A 21,285-nucleotide genomic window follows, 5' to 3' on the forward strand; every position below is an offset into this window, starting at 1 on the left:
AATAATTTGAGTTTACCATTGTGTCATACACCCAGACTTGCCCAGCATGCATAGCCTGCCATCTCAGTGTGTGCATGTTTGTAAGGAAGTGAGCCAGGGAATCTCATTAGTAATTGTGACATTTACTATGAGAAGTGGAGAGATGGCATTTTGTTTTAAATGATATGAGGTTGGAGATTAACAAGTGGTTCTGCCACCTTCAGTTTTATGACAAAAAATCCTCCCTCTTTCACATATTAGGATATAATTTAGTATTTTAGGATGCACCTAACCTGATAATCTGTGACTACTTCTAACAGATTAAACTCCTTCATTAGCTGGTTTATTGTCACAAATAATGAAAAAGGTAATTTGAGTCAGGTGTTGCTAGTTGAATACCCTTTCTAATTTAAGAATCATGCTACCACCACGTAAACCCAGAACTATTGATAGACCTTTTGGATCATCAGGTTTTCGTTAGAAAAATGTAATGGAGAAAAAACATCTGCAATAATCTTGCATCACTGTTTTGTTTCTCAATCTGGAAAGGGATATTTGAAAGTCCATAATTCTGTAGTGAGAGATCTACATATGGAGAACATTGAAAAATGTTGACAATCTTCCTAGGAGTGGGAGTCCTAACAAACTCGCCCAAGGATGGAAAAGTATAACAATCTGCAAAATTGCAACGAGCCCAAAAACTGCTTGCAGCGAGCAATAGGCACCCCCCACCATGGTAAACCTCACAAGTATTTCTTTCATGGAGGATAGCCAAGATAAAGCTCTTCAAACTTAAACCATACTGCAAGGGGACACCAAAGTTACATCTGCATGATTAACAAGATTTGTGGAAAAGACAAGACCAAAGGGACGTTGTTTGGTCTTAGTACACAATGCCATGTTCTACAAAAACCAAACTGTGTATTTCTATGAGAAACTCCTACAACCATAGAGCCAGGTAGTGATTTTTGTGTTGCTTTACAGCTACAGGACTTTGATGTCTTGTAATCATTGCGTCCAGGTAGCCCCTCTTATAACACAGTATTCTAGAGAAAAATGTGAGTCTGTCTGTAACTGAAGCTTGACCTGCACTGTATCGCGCAACAGGACAATTATTCTGCGCACACAGAAAAAATGTCCATCTAGTTTGAAAAAAAAAAATTATGGTTTTGTAGCTTCCTAGTCGAGGTTGCGTTAAACACCATTCAGATTCTGTGGGGGTTCTTCAGAGAATGGTGCATAAACCAATTCCCTAAAAATGAAGAGCTTGCCAAGATTCTTCAAATACATTGTAAAAGACTAATAAACTCATACAGAAAATGATTGCTGCTAAAGGTGGTGTACACACATCACTATATATTTTTTTTAAATAATGTCAAATTAAAATCTGTACAGAGTTGTTGAGTTTAAATGTATCACATTTAAAGATTTGGGGCTAGAATATTAGGATTATTGCCCAAATGAGCAGTGTTAGGCAGCACTGGGCACACAGCAAATTAGCTGTTGGAGCGGCTTCCCTGTAGAATCGGGTTATCCCATGGGCCATTTGGATTAAAAAACAATCTGGTCTGTGCTCTCAAATGGATGACTTGTCTCAAAATTTCACTGGGGCGCGTTATTGCAGTTTTACGATTGACCGAAATTAAAAGCCTATTGCGGCCTATGCTGTACACCATGTTCAATCTATGTTTTTTTACATTATCACAATAAAGTTAATATTGTGGTGTAAAACATCCCACATGCCCTAAACAGTCTGCTACCTTGTATGTGGACACTGACAGCAATGCTGTATGGCCAGTTAGGAAATGCAAGTGTGAGAGTTCTGAAAACTATTTATTACCAGAATGTTATGTGCTCATAACTACACTAAAGTTAGGCTTTACACTGGCTAGGCATTTTATTTATTTTTTCATTCCAGTTCGACTGGTACTTTCATAAGTGATTTCTCTGGTGTAATATTTACAATCTGTCTTCAGCTAATGATGTGACTGGACTTCGGGAATCTGAAGAAAAGCTAAAGCAGCAACAACAAGAGTCTGCTCGAAGGGAGAACATACTAGTAATGAGATTGGCCACAAAAGAGCAGGAGATGCAGGAATGCACGGTTAGTGAGACTTCCATGTTTTCTACATTTCTGATTCAAATTATTAAGTACATATTATATACAATATGTATTTTTTTTATATAAATAGCCCAGGGTACGTGATTAAAGTGTCCTGCAGTTGTTTGTTATGCTCATAAATTGGGAAATGCTGTGTGGCAACAGTTAGCGATCTGTGAGATCACTGTGTAATGTGGAGGTCCCTGGCCCTTCTACATAATCTGCATACAGTTTTCATTTTTAAACACTGTAGTCCAGTGGTTCCCAAACTCTGTCCTCAAGGCGCCCTAACGTTGCAGGTTTTAAGGATATCCATGATTGAGCACAGATGTTAATTCAAAAGACTGTTATACTAATTAAGTCACCTGTGCCAAAGCATGGTTACCCTTAACACCTAGACCATTAGGGTGCCTTGAGGACTGAGTGTGGGAACCTCTGCTGTAGTCTAAAGCCAGAATTAAGACAATGAGGTCACCATTAGGACATGGTTGCACAGATGACACATTCACAGTGTTCTCCCCAGGATGTTTATTGCAGGTGCACCACCCGGCACATTGGGAGCCTGAAAGTGGGGACAGTATCTGGGAGCTGTATAAAAAAGGACCAGATCCTACAGACTTTGCAGTTTTTTCATAATCAGACGACTGGGCCTCTAATAAGAAAAGGAGAAGAAATAACATTTTATATATTCAAAGTTTAAATCATTATAAGGTCAGGTTTTAAAACATTTTATTATTGCTATTATTAAGGCCCCCACCCGACTACTTCCTGATGCCCCCCGGCTGAAACATTTTCTGGGGAGAACACTGCATTCAGTTGCGTCTTGTGGCTACATTTATAAAAGTCCATTTTGCCTAATATGTTTGTGGATTTACTACAAAAACCACATACATGCATAAGCAACTAATAATCTGTAATAATAACTATCACTAATGAGCAACTTAATTTAGAACGGTTACATATAGCTTTAATTATATTGAATACTTAATTGGTTAAAGTGGAGATTAGCCTTTGAAAATGTTAATTCTATATAATATTACAAGAACGTGTGAGATGTTTATGCATGTAAAAGTTATAACTGCATCGTCTTCTGATATGACCTGCTGTCGTGTTTTGGAAATGAAAAAAGCTAAAGGATTGGGAATATTTTCTAGTAATTTATTAGGAGGAATGTCTGAACACAAACAGCGTACATAGCTGCACACAGTGTAATATAATTGTCCAAGTTTATTTAGTATGTGTTGAAGACTTTGGGGTGAATTTAATTGTTTTGTTCACTCCCATAAGTAATGGGTGCCTGACTGACCCAAATGTACCAGGTTTAGTTGCATAAAACGGCTAAACACATCTGAAGTCCTGGTTAGTGTGCCCAAATGGCAGACTTTTTTGCAGATTTCTGCTCGCCACCACATGAGGGTGCAAGCAGAAATCTGGGCGTCTGCGGCATCTGTGCCCAGATGGAGCAGTAATTGAATAGCTCCATTGGGTGCCCAGCCAACAATTAAATACCCCACTTTGACTGATAAGATGGCATGCGCTGAGTAAAGTGTTTTTATTAAGATTAGTCTGTTAACTTTAAGGATAAGCAATATACATTAAGTTCACCTTGTAGGTCATGGCGTCTTAACTTGGGGTGTATCCCACATAAGCATCTGCAAATTTTTGTACTACCAACTAATGTATTATAATTTATTGCCCCTATTTAAACACTTTTAGTAGTAATTTCTACTTAATTTGTATATGACATATCCTTTATTGTACTTTATAATCATATATCTAATGGCTTACACATGCTATGCTGGCTTACAATTGGGTTCTAAACCACAAAGTGCCCCTTTGCTCTAGAACATGTCTAAAGATTTGCTTGTGTTCCACCTTCAATGGGTATGACTGATTAATGCCTCAGACTTGCAGAATCCTCCTGCCTAGTAGACTAACATAGCTTCCACTATTAAGGGGAGATTTATCGAACCTTTGTAAACTGACAAGTAGAGGTGTTTCCCATAGCAACCATTCATAGTCTACCTATCATTTAGTGTGTTTTATAAAATTATGGATAGATTCTGAATGGTTGCTATGGGCAATACCTCCACTTTAGAAAGTTGGATAAATCTCCCCCTTGGTGTGTGTTTTGTTTGCACTTTTTTTAAATGTAATTTTGTGTGTAAAATAGGATATGGCTAATGTGCCCTGGCCCTGCAAAATAGCTAGATTTGCTTCCTGGTGCAGTTCAGGGAAACAAAAATGCAGACTTGTCCCTTGAAAGCATTGTGATTTTACAGTGGTCACCAACTGGTCACTATGCAACATAAAGCCTTGTGTTACTTACATTTTATACTTTCTACTACAACAAAAACTACTGTGTGCCGTCCTAGCATGCTAGTAATTGTGCTTTTGGGTCCTCTGTGCAGAACCAAATTCAACACCTCAAGCAAGTCCAGCAGCCAAGTGTTGCCCAGCTGAGAACTACTATGGTTGACCCAGCCATCAACTTGTTTTTCCTCAAAATGAAAGGTGAACTGGAACAGACTAAAGACAAACTGGAACAAGCCCAAAATGAACTGAGTGCCTGGAAATTTACGCCTGATAGGTAAACAAACCAAATACTCCCCAGTCAAGACTTCCCTGACAGTCCCACTGCGAGAATGCTATGGTGGGATGGCCAAGTACTCGTTTTGCACACCAAGACTCAGACTCTTGTGAGCCAAAAAGCCACTTTCTTACATTGTCCAGCTTATAATGCTTAATGTAAAACTTATCAGATGAACCTTGTATTTCAGCTTTTTATTTTCCTCCCCTCATTTGCTTCAGAGGCCTGAGCGCGTCGGACTATTCCGAAGAAGTGGCCGCATCCAGCAGTGTCCCCATTTCTAGAACACTTAGACACTTGCAAAAAATGGTTCTGATTGAAGAAAATACAGGGAGAAAAAGGAAGTCTTTAGTCTGGCACATTGTCAGCAGCCATATATGGAGGAGAGAACTTAGTGTTGTTTTTTTTCCTTTTGCCATAAATCATGAAATTGAACATGTAAAATTCCCGTAAAGTGTAACAGGTGGAATGTTCATTGCTCCTTACATTCAGCCTAGTGACTTATAGACATTTTAGTCTGTATTTTCAAATAAGACTCTGGACTTCATTTCATGATTGTTCAATGAACTGCTGGGCCCAATCTCAAACTAAGGTGATTTTTGTTTTTAATGGGGGGCTTCCTTGGGCGCGTAATGTTGATCAGTCACACCAGAGTAGTGCATGCTTTTGGCTAGCAACTATGTAATGCTAGTGAACTGCTGGAATTTAGTTTCAAGCACACTTCTCTGATGATTGGTAATCTAATGGACCTCCATCAAAAAACACATTATCCATATTGAATGAAGGTGTGTTACTCACCTCCATGGAACTGACTTTGGCACAGGAATAAAATTGTTCTGCGACTAGCCTGTTGCAAGGCTAGCTGTAATAATGGCAAAAGAGCATGCCATGAACTTATTTGTCAGGCTTGCTGGTATATGGCTCTACATAGTTTTTGCTTGTTTGCCTGTTTTTAATTTTGCTTTTTGTATTGTGTTTTTCTGCATTAATTTTGGTCAAGAAAGACACTTGCATTTTAAGAATTTTAGATTCCCATATTAGCCATATTTTTAAAGGATTAATATTTAGTTCCCTTGGATGCCACTAGGAAAATGGGCATAAAATTATTATACAATTGCAATTATGCAAAAATTTAATTTCTAAGTTGCCTAGACACCTTACTTTATGATTTAATCTAATGTCTTCTGTGAAGGACTAAGACTTCTGAAGTCCAATGTTTTTGGTTTGTGTTTGTATAACCAGTTGCTTTCTTTTCTTAGGCTCTACCTGGATTAAGGTTTTTTTTGTTTTTTATTCTTGTATGAAAAATGGCTATAAAAATATAGGTTATATTGCACATTTTGAATACATTCTAAAAAAATTAAATTCTTATTTGGACAATCAGGTAAGCGGGTTGATAGGATTATTAAACCTGTTTACTTAAATATCTTGCCCAGGTGCAGGAGCCTTTGAGCACTTGCAATACATTTTTTTTTCTTGGTACAACACACTTGCAGATTTTGAACTTCAAGTCTGGTTGCAATTTTAAAAGGTTTTCTGTATTTTTTTTATAAAGAATGAAGTAGAATTTGTTTGAGTTTTTCAGCAAAGACCATCGCTTTTAAGTATAAATTACGTGGAATGTTTTTCTTCCCTCTTCAATTACATTTCTTTCACATATAAGCTTGATTTCTGTGACCTCCATTTTATCCTATTGTATAATGTGCACAAGATGGATATATTTCTACTGATTTCTGTTGAGCCATTTAAAGCTGTTTTTTTACATAGGAAAATAATTTCCTAACTTGCTGCATCTTTATATAGGCCCCAGGGGCTTCTCCATGCTGCCAGTTCTCCCGGGGTACCTCCATTTCTTTTACCGCCCACCACAAAATAAAGATAATGGTGGTTTATTGGGTCTCCTGATTACAATCTCCCTTCCACTCTTTTGCCCTTTTTAAGATGGACTTTATTGAGTTGCATACTAGAACTGACAGAGCCCTGATTAACTGCCCTGGGATCTGCGTATCGCTGGTGATCTATTTGGTGTGTGACACTCTCTTATGCAATGAAGAGTCCATATGATTCTGAATAGCTTAACGTGGATCAGTGACAGGCTACTTTTGTTAGTGCACATGAACAAGATCTTGCAGGGTATGTATAAGCAAGGGTCTATGGCCATTCTGAGGTACCTTTTTTTTTTTTTTTTAACCCTGTTAAGAGCAACTGAACCTTAACAACCAGGTTAAAAAAAAAAAAAAAAAAAAAGCAAATGAATCTTGAACAGAACTTTCATTAGGAATCATGGATCCCTATTATCTATTTGTATACTGGAAACACAGGACGGATCGGACTGCTTAAAAAAAAAACATACTGCGTCCTTTGTTGCACTTAATCAATTTTTCATTTATTTAATCACAGGGATCAATTATTCCTGTTTTAACCTTCCTTTGTTACCTACACATTAAGCGTGGCTTTGGATGGGATTAGATGATTGTAGTGTTCAGTCTAGCACCCTCATCTGTCAACTCGTGCAGTTTGTTTTCTGCCTGGAGTGTTGCTCTCTGGTGCTTCTAGTGCACTCAGCTGATACACAAAACTGCTGAGATAAAGATCAGAGAGTGACACCCCAGGCAGGGAACAGGAACTGCACGTGACAGGTGAGGGTGCTAGAATGAACTCTGATTGTTGTTAGATAATGTAATAGAGGCGACAAAAAAGTTAAGCAAAAGTTAGGAGCCAGCAATTTTATAATTAAAAATGTGAAATTTACAAAGAGACTAGGGTTGAAGTTATGTAAATTGTAAGGCGGTAACAATGTACCTTGCGATGACCAAAAAGTAATTTATCTAATGATTGTATTGTTTTGTATGCAACCCAAATGACCAGCATAAAATAACATTGCCCAACACAATTTTATAGCACATCAAACCTACCTGTAGTCAGCCTATACATTGTATTGTGCTCCACCCATAATTCCACAAGTCTGAGCCTCTTTGATTCCCCACAAAATAACTACAGCCATGGCCAAAAGTTTTGAGAATGACACAAGTATTGGTTTTCACAAAGTTTGCTGCTTCAGTATTTTTAGACCCTTTTGTCAGATGTTACTATGGTATACTGAAGTAAAATTACAAGCATTTCATAAGTGTCAAAGGCTTTTATTGACCATTACATTAAGTTTATGGGCCACATACTAACTGACTGGCCACCCATTCTTGCCTAATCAATGCTTGGAGTTTGTCAGAATTTGTGGGTTTTTGTTTGTCCACCCGCCTCTTGAGGATTGACACCTAATTCTCAAAGGGATTAAGGTCTGGGGAGTTTTCTGGCCATGGACTTAAAATTTTGATGTTTTGCTCCCCGAGCCAGTTAGTTATCACTTTTGCCTTATAGCAATGTGATTCATTGTGCTGGAAAAGGCATTGTTCATTCCCAAACTGTTCTTGGATGGTTGGTAGAAGTTGCTCTTGGAGGACGTTTTGGTACCATTCATTATTCATGGCTGTGTTCTTAGGCAAAATTGTGAGTGAACCCACTCCCTTGGCTGAGAAGCAACCCCACACATGAATGGTCTCAGGGTGCCTTAACTGTTGGCATGACACAGGACTGATGGTAGCGCTCACCTTTCCTTCTCCAGACAAGTGTTTTTCCACATTCCCCAAACAATCTGATAGGGGACTCATCAGAGAAAATAACTTTACCCCAGTCCTCAGCAGTCCAATCCCTGTATCTTTTGCAGAATATCAGTCTGTCCCTGATGTTTTTTCTGGAGAGAAGTGGCTTCTTTGCTGCCCTTCTTGACACCAGGCTATCCTCCAAAAGTCTTCGTGCAGTGTCATGCCAACATTAAAGCATCCTGAGACCATTCATGTGCGGGGTTGCTTCTCGGCCAAGGGAGTGGGATCACTCACAATTTTGCCTAAGAACACAGCCATGAAGAAAGAATGGTACCAAAACATCCTCCAAGAGCAACTTTTCCCAACCATCCAAGAACAGTTTGGTGATGAACAATGCCTTTTCCAGCATGATGAAGCTCCTTGCCATAAGGCAAAAGTGATAACTAAGTGGCTCGGGGAACAAAACATCGAAATTTTGAGTTCATGGCCAAGAAACTCCCCAGACCTTACACCCATTGAGAACTTGTGGTCAATCCTCAGGAGGTGGGTGACAAACAAAAACCCACAAATTCTGACAAACTCCAAGCATTTATTAGGCAAGAATGGGCAGCCATCAGTCAGTATGTGGCCCAGAAATTGATTGACAGCATGCCAGGGCGAATTGCAGAGGTCTTGAAAAAGAAGGGTCAACACTGCAAATATTGACTCTTTGCATAAACATAATGTAATTTTCAATAAAAGCCTTTGACACTTATGAAGTGCTTGTAATTTTACTTCAGTATACCATAGTAACATCTGACAAAAAGGTCTAAAAACACTGAAGCAGCAAACTTTGTGAAAACCACTACTTGTGTCATTCTGAAAACTTTTGGCCATGGCTGTACACCCACCAGTGTCCCCCCAAATAAAGCATTACTCACTAGTCTGTATCACCAGAAAATGCACCTCTACCCCTGATCTCTTTGCAGGAATAATTATAATGGACAGGTATAATGCTGCACAGCACTGAGTACTGTGTCTAATACCAGATCTTATTCTATGGGGTCCTGGCAGGCACACTGGAGAGTGGGCTTTGATCGTGTCTGCTGCAGGAGAAAGGAGGAGAACAAAGAGCCAGGGGACTCCAATTGCTGGGATGCATTTTCAAGTGGTACTGGCCACTGGGATTTGTGTAGTCCTGACCGAATATGCTTTAAAAATAGATTTTGTTTGTTGTCAGAGTAAATTAACAAACAAAAAAGGGCAGTTGCAAAATCTATTTTTAACTAAAATGTTTCATAGACCTACATTTGTTCCTCATGAACAGTAAATACATTAGTATCTGGTTGTGTTCTATTAAGTAAATAAGAAAATTTTGATCATAGTGAAAAAAAGTATGCATACATTTAAAAGTCAAATATGTGATCGTTTTCTACAATAAATTGTACTTTTTTTTTTTTTATTCCATTGATGATGATCACAATACTTTAGAACCTATTGGAAGTTTAGATGTATTGTGATCTTGTCATACCATATGGGAGATTTACAGCTTTCTGACAAATCTAAATCACAACGTTATAAAAGTACTCCACCCACAATGTTAAAGCTTATGTTTGGTAGATTTACTGTGTTATGAATGAATCTTGTTATGCTGGGTATACACTATACATTTCAGGGCTATATGCCTGATATCGGTGGATCACCCCGATAATTTTACTGAGTGCTGCCGATCGATGCTAAAATATCAATTGGTCGGGCATGCCAGATCAACCAGCATGTCAATCCGATGCAATATTTTGTAAGTTAAATGTCTGCCACGTTGGACAGTGTATGCCCAGCGTGGCCGACCGACAGACATTTCCCCTGTTCCTTCACAGGATAGTAACGGGGAAATGTCTCCTCCCCAGGGGAGGAGCACAGAAATCTTGGCCAATACACTGCAGATAACGCGGGCATACACATATATATCTCACAGGGTGTTAGGCTGCCAGATAAAATGTCTGTCGGTATGACAGGCATTTTTTCTGACAGTGTAAGCCCAGCATAACAAATACGATACACAGTTGGTATGATCTATGTGGTCTGTGAAGCTTCTAAAGGCCCAATTCTAGCCTGCAGTTCATTGGATTTAAATGGGTAGATCCCTTTGCGGTGTAAGAATTAGGTTAATTCTAGTAGCTAAGCCTATCTAAATCTATGATAAGGAAACCACAGTGGGACAATCGGAGGCTTCAAATACTGTCGGGTAAATACCAATTCCACTATTAACATTGTAAACTTCACCAAAAACATAACTGCTGTGGTTGGGTTGTCTATAAGGAGATTCTTCACCTAGAGATGACATTAATTTTGTTTGTACATGCCCTTATTATACTATTACTGTATACATTCCTATTTTTTTCTTCCCTATGGGTTTTTTTGTGTTCATCAGACCACCCTTTAGCGCTGTAGTAAATATTGCTCTCTATATACAATTTTACCCAAAGCTAAAGTAGAGTGGTGTCTCCAAGGGCAGCAAAAGTAAAGTTGTGTCTGACTCTAAATAAAATAAAACTGCTAAGGCATGTATTAAGTAAATGTTGCATGAGTGTGTGTACAATGCAAACTCCTCATGTGCATGTGGTGTGCCACAAACTGCATTCATTTGAGCTGATTAACCACGGTCTTGCATACATGAAAAAATGAAGCTTAATATTCTGTTTGGTATTTTCTTTACAGCTAAAATAATGGGATGCACTGTATTTCCTATTCTCTGATCAATATTTAGCTTTTTACTTTAGCCAGCACTTTGTTGAGGAATTGTGCCAAGTGAGGTGCTGCTTGTGCAATCCTTTGTAAAGCGATAAATGCCACATCATTTGTTAGATGCAAATTACCTTGTGTAACAACAAAACTGGATTAAAAGAACTGTCAGAAGGTTTAACAACTTTCTCCTGTAGAAAACAAATTGGAAAAATCTGTCCTGTTGAATCAAGTAAGTTGTGCATGGTGGGTAGAGTAAGCTTTAATGAGTGGAAGGATGTGTATGGGTACTGCCATGTGTGTATATATAAAACTGAAATAGTATCTGTACACCAAGTATGTGAAAGTTGTTTATTCATATGTGTTATACACTATTCATGTCCTTGAAGTGTGTCTCACCTCTCCCCTTCTCTCCTTCCTTTTAAACAACATTTGAAAATGTCTTCTCAAATGACCCTATTTTAATACATAAGTTAAATATACTATCACCTATACCCTGTTGATACAGTTTTACACTTCTGTCCATCATATCCTTGGAGGAGACTTTGTTTTAAGTGAATTGAGATTTCTAGTGATTTACATTGGGCACATGTCGGGATGGTTTAGAAATAGCTTTTTATTTAAGCCTGGGATATCAAAGAAGTGCAATTAAAGTGGGCTTGCCATTCCTCGTCTGTGCATATTATTGAATTTACAGTGGTACTGGTTTCTAGTGGTTAAAATGCCATCTATCTAGTCACTAAATGTGTGTCTTTGAGGCCAAATTGTCTGCTCCAGCTACAGTGCTATCTTGATTTATGTAAGGATGGGGCTTCCAATATTTCGATGTAGTGAAGCTGTCATGCTTTTAGCAAAAGGCCGAATTGTCTTACAAGAATTTTATAACATTTTTTCATGTGCCTTTTTAAGGATCTGCAATTGTCAGGAGAGCTGAGAACACATTTTAACTTATTGGCAACTGGACACTTAGGGTTGTATGTGCATGGGGTACCAAACAGGAAATGAAGTGCTGGGGTCTCCCAGCCAAGTAAGGCACCTCAAATTCTGTTCTGTGCATGGATTTGTGACCCAGCAGTACATAAAATTATGGGTAACCTGAAAATCGCACAACCTCTTAATAGCAAAAACCTTTTTTGTTAGGTAAAAGACACCTCAATATTGACGCCGCTATTGGACAACCAACTTTTAGTTTAATTTTTGAGCTGCAGGTTTTTCCATTTGTTCTTCTATCAGTGTAAATGGCCTGTTATGTTTCACTATTCTGTTTTGTGCTTTGTATATACAGTAGACGGTAATGTAAAATATGGGTTTTGTGGGAAAAGCCTGCAACATTAATTTCCAAGGTGGCAATGTGAAAGTTTGCATAGAAATTGAAGGTACTGTAATACAGAAAACTCGCCCCAAAGCTTTACAGGTCAGCAGTTTTTTTTTATTTTTTGGCATTCAATAGGCTTTATTAAAGTAATGTAGGAGTGGTAGTATTAAAGTGCTGTAGATGTATTTATCAGTTTCAATAAGGACATCTGTCTCTTGATATGTTAATTTGGTTTCAATGTTAGCTTTGCTATCTAACCCCTTTTATAGTTTTCTGTATTTTTAACTATACTTGTCCTACAATTGCATTGCACTAAAGAGCGGATTTCTCAGGACAGAGGCAGTGTGATTACTGTACTGTACCATTGAAATTGCATGTCACTCTGGCACAATGGTCTAGATTAAAGGTGGAGCTGTTGCTGTCAAGCACACAAGCTGTAGTTACCCACAACTGGTCATTTGGTCCTTGAGCTGAATATAAATGCCCAATTAATGCAACTGACTGCACACATAAATAATGGAGTTATTGCCTAACTATTTTATTTATGGCATACCAGATCTCATTCTTGTATATGGAGCAAGATAACCTGGTTAATGGTGTTAGCCAAAAAAAAAAGTAAGTTTGGGATTTATTTATTTTTGGTAGTACATTTTATACTTGTAGTGCTAGACTGGCATGTCCATGGTGACACTATAGCACAGTGCATCCTAACACTATGCCAGGGAAATGTTTTGCCCTTGCTATTGGTAAATCGCTGCGGAGGGGAAAAACTCTGTGGTAAGGAGTCACTAGCGGGTATAGATGCAGACTGTCATTATGAGTATGGATGTATAGTAGCATATTAAGGTAGTTTATAGGATTGTCATTTGTATAATACTGTGTTTGTTAATGTACGTGACTGTCGGGTATTCAGTATGTGAGCGATAACATAGTTTTTGCGTTAATATCGCAGTTTTGACGTCATTATCGAAGTATTATCGCAGTTTTGACAAGTCTGATAAAAAACGGGGATAACTTTTCACCATTGAATAGGTGTTGAAAAAAAGTGCAGAATTGGGGTTTAGGGGTGCACCCCTGGGAATGACATTTAAAAAAGAACTGTTAAAAAAAAAAAAAATAGGGACACCCCAAAAAATGAATTTAAAAATTGGGGTGAAAAAAAAAAGGGAAAAAATTGTTTAACAATAGGGAAATAGGTTCAGGGCTATTCTGCAAGTATGCGGCAGGTGTTTTCTAGAATAGAATTATAACGGCAGGTGCACAAATGCAGAATTTTTAAAAACTTACTCTAGGGACATCAAAATATGCTAGTCCCCATTTTCATGTACCCCAAATTTGATGGGACCACTTAAAAAAATGAAAAAAATAACCTAAGTGCTCTTCTGCATCACTTCCTCAATGTCGGGAAAAAAACACCTGCTGCGGCTATTTAAATCCCCAACTTTCAATTAAAGGCTAAAACGGGGGTACCCATAGTGTTCCCCCATGTTTTTACTACTTTAGGGGGGGTCTTACAATTTTTTTTAAGGAAAAATTCGTAACTTTACGCAAATCCAACTTCGGAGTTTCCCGTTTTCGTTAATTTTATATTGAATACGGGTATAAGCGGGAGCGCGCCCGATACTTTAACGCAGGTAAAAACTCCGATATGAAACGTAAACTTCGACAGTGAAGTCAACGTTTCATATTTAATACCCCTCTGTGTCTCTTGATAAATTAAAAATATCAGACTCGATTGTTAAATTGCGGAGTCATAACCTAAACAAGTCCAGTTAAAATTTGTAGAAATTACTATAGATTTAAGCTACATAATGTAGAGAGCTTATTTTTGACTTGTCCAACTTTGGCAATATGGTTTTGATTGAACATAAGCATCATAAATAATGGACTATTTGTCTGTGGCTCATTCACCCAAATAGTAGATAGGGCTAAAAACTTCCAAGAGCCTTTTCCAACATATCCGTACATAGGGGCTGATTCAGAGATGGACATTATTCATGCAGTCGCTGTCTTTTTGTGCAGTAGCTGTGCAAAATTCTGCAAAAGCCACATTATTTGAAAAGTCCCCCATGGCCTGCCTCCGAATCGATGCTGCATATGAAAGCGCAGCCATCGGATCAACTCTTTGAAGTTCTGCACACTCAGTATGTCAGACTGTCAAACATTGGAGAGGTGCGTTAACATCAAATAAACGTACCTCTCTGAATCGGTCCCGTAATTCAGTAAAAATAACTGATACAAGGATGTTTGTGGTTGGCGACCCCTACATGTATTTAATTTGGGGAAATTCAATTCGGTGTGAAAACCAGACGGGCATTGTTGCACACATTTCGCCCGTATACGGTAGTGCCAACATTGCAAGTTTTTCTTCAGAATTCTATGGGGTGCCGGTGAACATGATGTGCTGTTCTGGAATGGGACATCACATCCATCGCATTGAATTTTTCTTTCTCCCATTGTGTTTATATGCATTATTACAGTTGTGATTAGATTTTTTTAGTATCTAAAATGAGACACGGATAAGCATGAAATACACTTTGCATTGCATGGATTTGTTGAAATATGCCTCTGCAAAGACGGTGTCGATTATATTGTGACACTATTTTACCAGCTACGCAAAGGAGATTCCCAGTCACAGCCGGTACTGGAGACGTATTGTATACAATGTTGTTTCACTAGGCGTGTCCCTTTTTTTTCTAAAGCAGTTATTTGATTTCACTGATTTACTCAAATTGACAATCAGTCACAGGGTTAAATCTAAAAGACTGCAGGCATCGGCGAGTTCCGTGTGAGACTGCCCCGATGTTTTAAAGTAGCAGGAATTTAAAAGGCAAAATCAACCTGGTTTTGCCTTTTTAAATGACTATTTAAAATAACAGGCGGTCTCGCATGGAACTCGGATACCTGCAGTCCGCAGGCTATTACATTTACCCCAGTCCTTTGTGTAGGTTGTGGGGTGTTGTGTTTTTTTTTTTTTTTTCTTGGTTTTGTTTTTTCCCCTCTTAAAGAATCACTGAGTCACACATTTACTGCTAACAGGAGGTAGTCAGCACTCCTGAAAAGCTTGCTTCACATATTGTCAAAATGTAGCTGTGTACGGTTCAGTGCTTTATTGTGATCCCTATAGCTATTGTTTATGCTCAGATTTTTAGTGAGCACTCACCAATCAGCATGTATTTAAAAGATGAGTGTAGCTTTTTGAGAGATTTGGACAGCACCCCTTTAAATCATAGAAAGTTTACATAGGAATATTGTTTTTTGAGGCCTTGGGTATATGGACCTCACATTTGCAGTAAATCTGAGGAATCAACATTGAGAATTTTATTTGAATAGTTATTACGCAAGTCAGGTTTACAGTAACACCTGTGATCATTTATTACTGCGGTGGTTGCCTGATAGTCTTATCTTTTATATAGAAAGTTTGGAACATCATTTGTATGGCCAGAAAGTTCATATACTTTCTGCAGTTTAACAAAACATGCCTGATTTTAAAGATATTCACCTGAAAATTAAGTCATTGTTAGTGTCTACAGCATTAGAATATCAAAAGTTGCCATTTTTGGGATAACTACCCCTCAAAGCCACAAAAAGGTTGTCTGGAGTTGGAAACTAGGTGGTCTGCACAGATCGGAAAAAGCACTCTCTTCAACTTCTGTCTGTAGAACAATACTTAGGAGGTCTCCTCAGTTACAATTTGCACCCTTTTTAAGCTAAAATAGTTTAAATGCAGAATGTTTAATCTACATTGTAATTATCAGAACAAGGAAAGTTAATTGTGTCCGGCTAGTTTGATGACAAACGAATATCAGAAATCAAAGATGATAAATTCTTGCCTCATCGATGAATATACATTCTAAAAACACCAAAGATCTGACTGTACAAAAACGCACTGTAAAACATTAATGTGGGAAATTTTAATAGCATCATTATCTGTTATAAGAATATTTTGCTGTTTGAGTAATTTTAGTCTGACTGTGTTGGCATTTATCTCTTTACAAAAGAGTGTGCTTATGTCCTGAGATTTTCTTATAAAGCCATAAACCTTTTTTATAGACCTTGTTTTCTTTCATGCATTTAGCTTTGGTCAGTTTCCTTCCCTTTGTAGTTTACAAGGTTGCACGCTGGAACTCCACAAAGTTCCAAATTCCAAAGCAGCAATAAATGAGACCAGACTCTGGAGGAACATTTGGATAACTGTAAGCAGCGGGATGTGCCACGTGGTTTTAATGAGAAGATACATTTTGTGTTTAAAATTAAAAAGCTAATAATAATGCTGGAAGCCTTGGCTAAGGTGCAGCAACATATGCAAGGTAATATCTTCATGTTTTGACAGCTAACTTTTTCCTTTGCAGCCAAACAGGCAAAAAATTAATGGCGAAGTGTCGAATGCTTATCCAGGAGAATCAGGAGCTGGGGAGGCAGTTGTCCCAGGGTCGTATTGCTCAACTTGAGGCAGAGTTGGCTTTGCAGAAGAAATATAGTGAGGAACTTAAAAGCAGTCAGGATGGTAAGGGTCGTGTTTACAAATGGGTTTTATAAATCCAAATCCCTGTGTGTTTTCTGTGTTTTTTGTTTTTTTTTAATAAAAAGCATGAATAGTATAGCTTTATTTTAGTTTGATTATTAGTTCTCCTGTCTTGTGCAGAAGAAAATGTCCCTTTTCTGTGTCATGGGGCAATTTTCCCATCTGTTTCTTTTTGAGATACCTTTTATGCAAAAGTTTGGCATCCAGTGAAATGGCTAGTGTTGCTTCTAATGCTTACTAGGTGATTGCTTACATGCTTCATGTATACCTGTGATTAACACATTAGAGGCAATTCAATTTTGTTTTATTGTTTTGGCGTTCTAATGATTGCCCAATGTTGCAATTCAATTATTTTTGGTCGCCCATTAATGATTGCGCTTGTAGCGCCTTATTAGACCCGGTTAGTCGCGTAAAATGGCTAAACCAGTCTAAAGTCCTGGTTGGGGTGGCCAAAATCAGGACTTATTGCACATTTCTGCTCGACTTCACAAGAGGGGGCGAGTAGTAATGCCAATGCCAGCGACTGTTTGCGTCCGAGTTGCTGTGTCGGGCACCGACAGCCGCCGGCACTATCAATTGAATCGCCCCCATTAAACGTCTTCGATCTGATTTACTTTTTGTGGTTACACTTAAGAAATAGTAAATCTACCCATATCATTTTTCTGGGTGGCATTGATCTTATACTTGTTCCTTACATGTAAATAATTGCTGACACTATCAGTGTCTTTTTTTTTTTTTCTTTCTTTCTTTCTTTTTCTTCCTTTACATTCTGAACGGAGTGAACACAAAATTAATGAGCTGAGGGTCAGTGATATTTATCTTCTGTTTCCACAGCACCAAAACAGATTTTGTTATCCATTCAGAAAATGAGGGGGGAAAGAGTGACAGTGTATAGCCATTGATTCTCCATGTTTATATAGAATCATATGTTTAATTGTATCATAGCCATAGAGATCTGTGAACCCAGTGCAAGCTATTGGAACATTTGCTCTATTCATGTCACATTTGCCTTAGACATTGGAATCGCCTAACATTGAATCTGCCATCTAGTGCAGAGGTATTCCACATGCGACCTTCCAGCTGCTGCGGTACTGTGGCAGGGCATGCTAGCATTAGTTCCACAGCTGCTAGAGGGCCATATGTTGAATACACTTGATCTAATGCAATTGTGGAAGATGCAGTTAGTCGACAACCAGAATGTTGATACTGAGTATGTGCCCAGAATGCCGAGACTGTTGTATTGTGATTTTAAAGCATTTGTACATGGTCTGCATTAGAACTTTAAACATGATGCTTTACAACATTTAGGAGGCGATAACCATTGTTATTTAAGGCTCACTAATTAATGGGCGACAAATGTTGCAATTCAAATGTTTTTGGATGCCCATTAATTGTCATGTCTGATTAGACCGGGTTTAGCAGTATAGAACAGCAGTTTGGGTGACTAAAACCAGGACTTATTGCAAATTTCTAGCAACAATTGCATTGCTCCGTCAGGCACCCATTATTCAGAGCCGCAGGCTAAAATAATTGTATTTTCCCCCTTAAATCACATTTCTACTTTGTCTGCATTCAACTTTTCGCTGTCTGCATTCTGTGTTAACATTCTGTGACACTGCATGCAGATCCCAATTGTGGTAATGCTGATTTAAGAAAGCAAAAAATGCAAGTTAACTAGTCAGTGAGTGTTTTTGTGCTGTTCGAAAGGCATACAGGAATTTATACAGTATGACCAGAATGTTTTGTAGCTCAGTCGTTCACAGTTCCAACAAATGTGTTAAGGTAAAATTTTTGACTAGATATACCCTTGTCAACACAATCTTCCTGACATGTTAAGGTAAGTGCTGTGTAGTGTTCCTGCTAGACTGCGGGCAGGGGAGGGCATTGAGGATGTGAGAAGAGTCTGCAGGTGTTGTTGACCAGGGAGGGGATGTCTTTGTGACCTTCCTTCCACCCCCCCCCCCCTCCCCAATTTCACACACTTAGGGGGGTCCCCAGCACTTATGAAGGTGCTGGGCTTCCCCCAAGCTCTCCCCTCGCGGTGAATAGATGTCGTGCGCATGCACACAACATCTTTTTACCCATCCGGAGATCTGTCACCACAACTTTTCCCACCCACGGGACACTACAGCCAGTGGGAGGGGAAGGCACAGGGCAGACTGTTTTCACGGCTAGCTGCTAAAAGGGCATGCTGCATTTTGCCCCTTCAAAATTGGACAGGGCACTGCACTCTACACTAACTGTGTTTTCTGTAAAACTGTATGCAATTAAAAATTCCTCCAGCCCAGCATTTTAGTGTGTATATCTGTGCATTAGTTTTCTGTTTACCGTTTTGCTTCATTATTTTAATTATGTGGTTATATTTTATTTAACAGAACTAAATGACTTCATCATTCAGCTAGACGAGGAGGTGGAGGGAATGCAAAGCACTATCTTAGTTCTTCAACAGCAACTAAAGGAATCCCGCCAGCAACTATCTCAGTTCCAGCAGCAGTCTCAAAGTTCTGCTAACAGAACAATTGCAGAGCCCAAAGAAGAAGGAGAATCTACCAGTAAGGATTGCAGTCGTGTGTCAAATGGACCAAGCAATGGTGGCTCTTCTCATAAGAGAACTCACAGCTCTGTGGGGCTTTATAGGGAGGGCAGTAGTGCAGAAGAAGACTTTCCTGTGTCTCCTGTGAATGAGGGCAAGCTGTCAAACCACTCAGAGGAGAGAACTGGTAGAGGTGGAGGCAGCTACATGAATCAGCTTAGTACTGGGTATGAAAGTGTAGACTCACCTACTGGAAGTGAGAACTCTCTCACTCACCATTCTAATGACACAGACTCCAATCATGACTCTCTGGAGGAGAAACCAAGGAGTGGAAAGGGCAACAGAACTGTGAGCTCCCGTCACATTCAGAATGGCTTGGACTCTGGTGCAAATGTACAGAGTTCCATTTTGTAAAAAGGATTATTTTTTTTTTATATACACAATTTAATTTCAAAGTTCATACTGTCCAGGAATAGTGCATATTTTGTCATAAAGTTGCCGAGTTTTGTTTTGCATTGTTGCTTAATGTAATACCTCTGCCAATTTGGACGTTTTAACAGTTAATTACATTGAAAGTTGCAAATAAAAAATGCCATTCTTGTGGACAGTAATTTTTGTCAGTTAATAAAATGTTGAATAAAGATTAACAACTTTGAAAATTCTTCACATTAATGATGTCTGTACAACTGTTAATATCTAAAACTTACTGTATAATGGCATTCCTCCCCTTGTTTCCATCATAATTAGACTTTACCAGCACCTTGTCATGGTACTGTGGGTTTGGCTGCCAAAGTTTGCCCAGTGATGTCGTTTTATCACAGAGTTGGACTATTAGGAAAGTGCTCTGGTAGTTTCATGTTTAAACACCATTTATTTTCCTCTTCTGCAAAATATCTGTACATACAATACTACTTATTTTCCTCCTTTAGATGGTTGAATGTTTGACACTTGTGTGCAGTTACTCAGTTTTCAAAACTGTTGTACATTGTTTATGCATATGACTGTGACTGCAATATTACCTTGCCTGTACTTACCAAACCAAAATAAAGATTTTTAATAATGTCACCTTTTTATACAGCTTTGTTGATTTTATGCTTGCCGTACAGATTAATATTTAAAATAAATATATATTGGTAACATTGGCTGTATATTTCCAAAACATGAATTTACTATATATGCAAATATTTTGGTAACTTAGTCAGGCTGTGATATCCTCCAGCCTTTTCTTCTGAGTCATGGCAAACTTCATAACCTGTGATGAACTGTTATTTTGCTTGCCAGTTACAGATTGCTTATCTGCTTGTAACAAGTATTTAATTTTTTATTTACCACTTATATACCACCGATCTATTACAGGTAATAATTATTCGCATCAATCCTTGTCCCCAGTGAAGCTTTGTCTAAATTGTCTATGGCATATAGTAAGGTAATTTATTACAAGAATATAATTGAGAGAAATTGAGCAACTGGAGGGATCCACACTTAGGGCTTTATTGATGATGCATTTGGTTGCAGGTGTAAAATATGAAACTCCACCTGCAGTCGTAAAGTTCTGTGTGCTTTACATTGGCTGTGGGTGCTGCTTTAAATTTTCACCAGCAACTGGATGGGAAGGTAAGCCCTTAGACTGGAAGAACATAAACACCCCACACAAGAAAGAATGTCTTAATATCAATGTTTTGTTTTAGATATCCTAGTTGTATGGCAGCCCTTCCAAACCTTTTTATGTTCATTTTCTATAAATCGCAATTTGGTCTCATCCCAGTAAAAGCATCTTTAAGTGTTGAGGGAAAGAGAGTTCTGCATAAAACAATATCATGAACATATTGTTTGCAAAAGGAAAATACAATCTTTGTGCTCTACTTTGAACATATGCAGCAGGTGAAATATTACTGTCGCCACATGGTTGGATCAAGTCCTAG

At 38.4% G+C, this 21,285-nt stretch overlaps 1 protein-coding gene across 3 annotated transcripts in view; it reads left to right on the forward strand.

The window, feature by feature from the left end:
- Nucleotides 1–20,428, forward strand: part of WTAP (WT1 associated protein) — a 38,738-nt gene extending 18,310 nt beyond the window's left edge. For 2 of the 3 annotated variants that reach the window (XM_088474368.1, XM_088474367.1), the window contains exons 5-8: nt 1,956–2,083; nt 4,492–4,670; nt 16,658–16,812; nt 19,206–20,428. In XM_088474368.1, the coding sequence (XP_088330494.1) occupies nt 1,956–2,083; nt 4,492–4,670; nt 16,658–16,812; nt 19,206–19,777 (1,034 nt within the window). In that variant the 3' untranslated portion in view covers nt 19,778–20,428. Of the gene's footprint in view, nt 1–1,955; nt 2,084–4,491; nt 5,263–16,657; nt 16,813–19,205 lie in introns of those variants that run through there. The other variant, XR_015878777.1, reaches the window with a different exon arrangement.
- Nucleotides 20,429–21,285: the final 857 nt, after the last annotated feature.

This window comes from Taudactylus pleione, unplaced genomic scaffold (genome assembly GCF_031769625.1).
Source record: "Taudactylus pleione unplaced genomic scaffold, aTauple2 ptg000154l, whole genome shotgun sequence".
NCBI classification, from domain to species: Eukaryota; Metazoa; Chordata; class Amphibia; order Anura; family Myobatrachidae; genus Taudactylus; species Taudactylus pleione.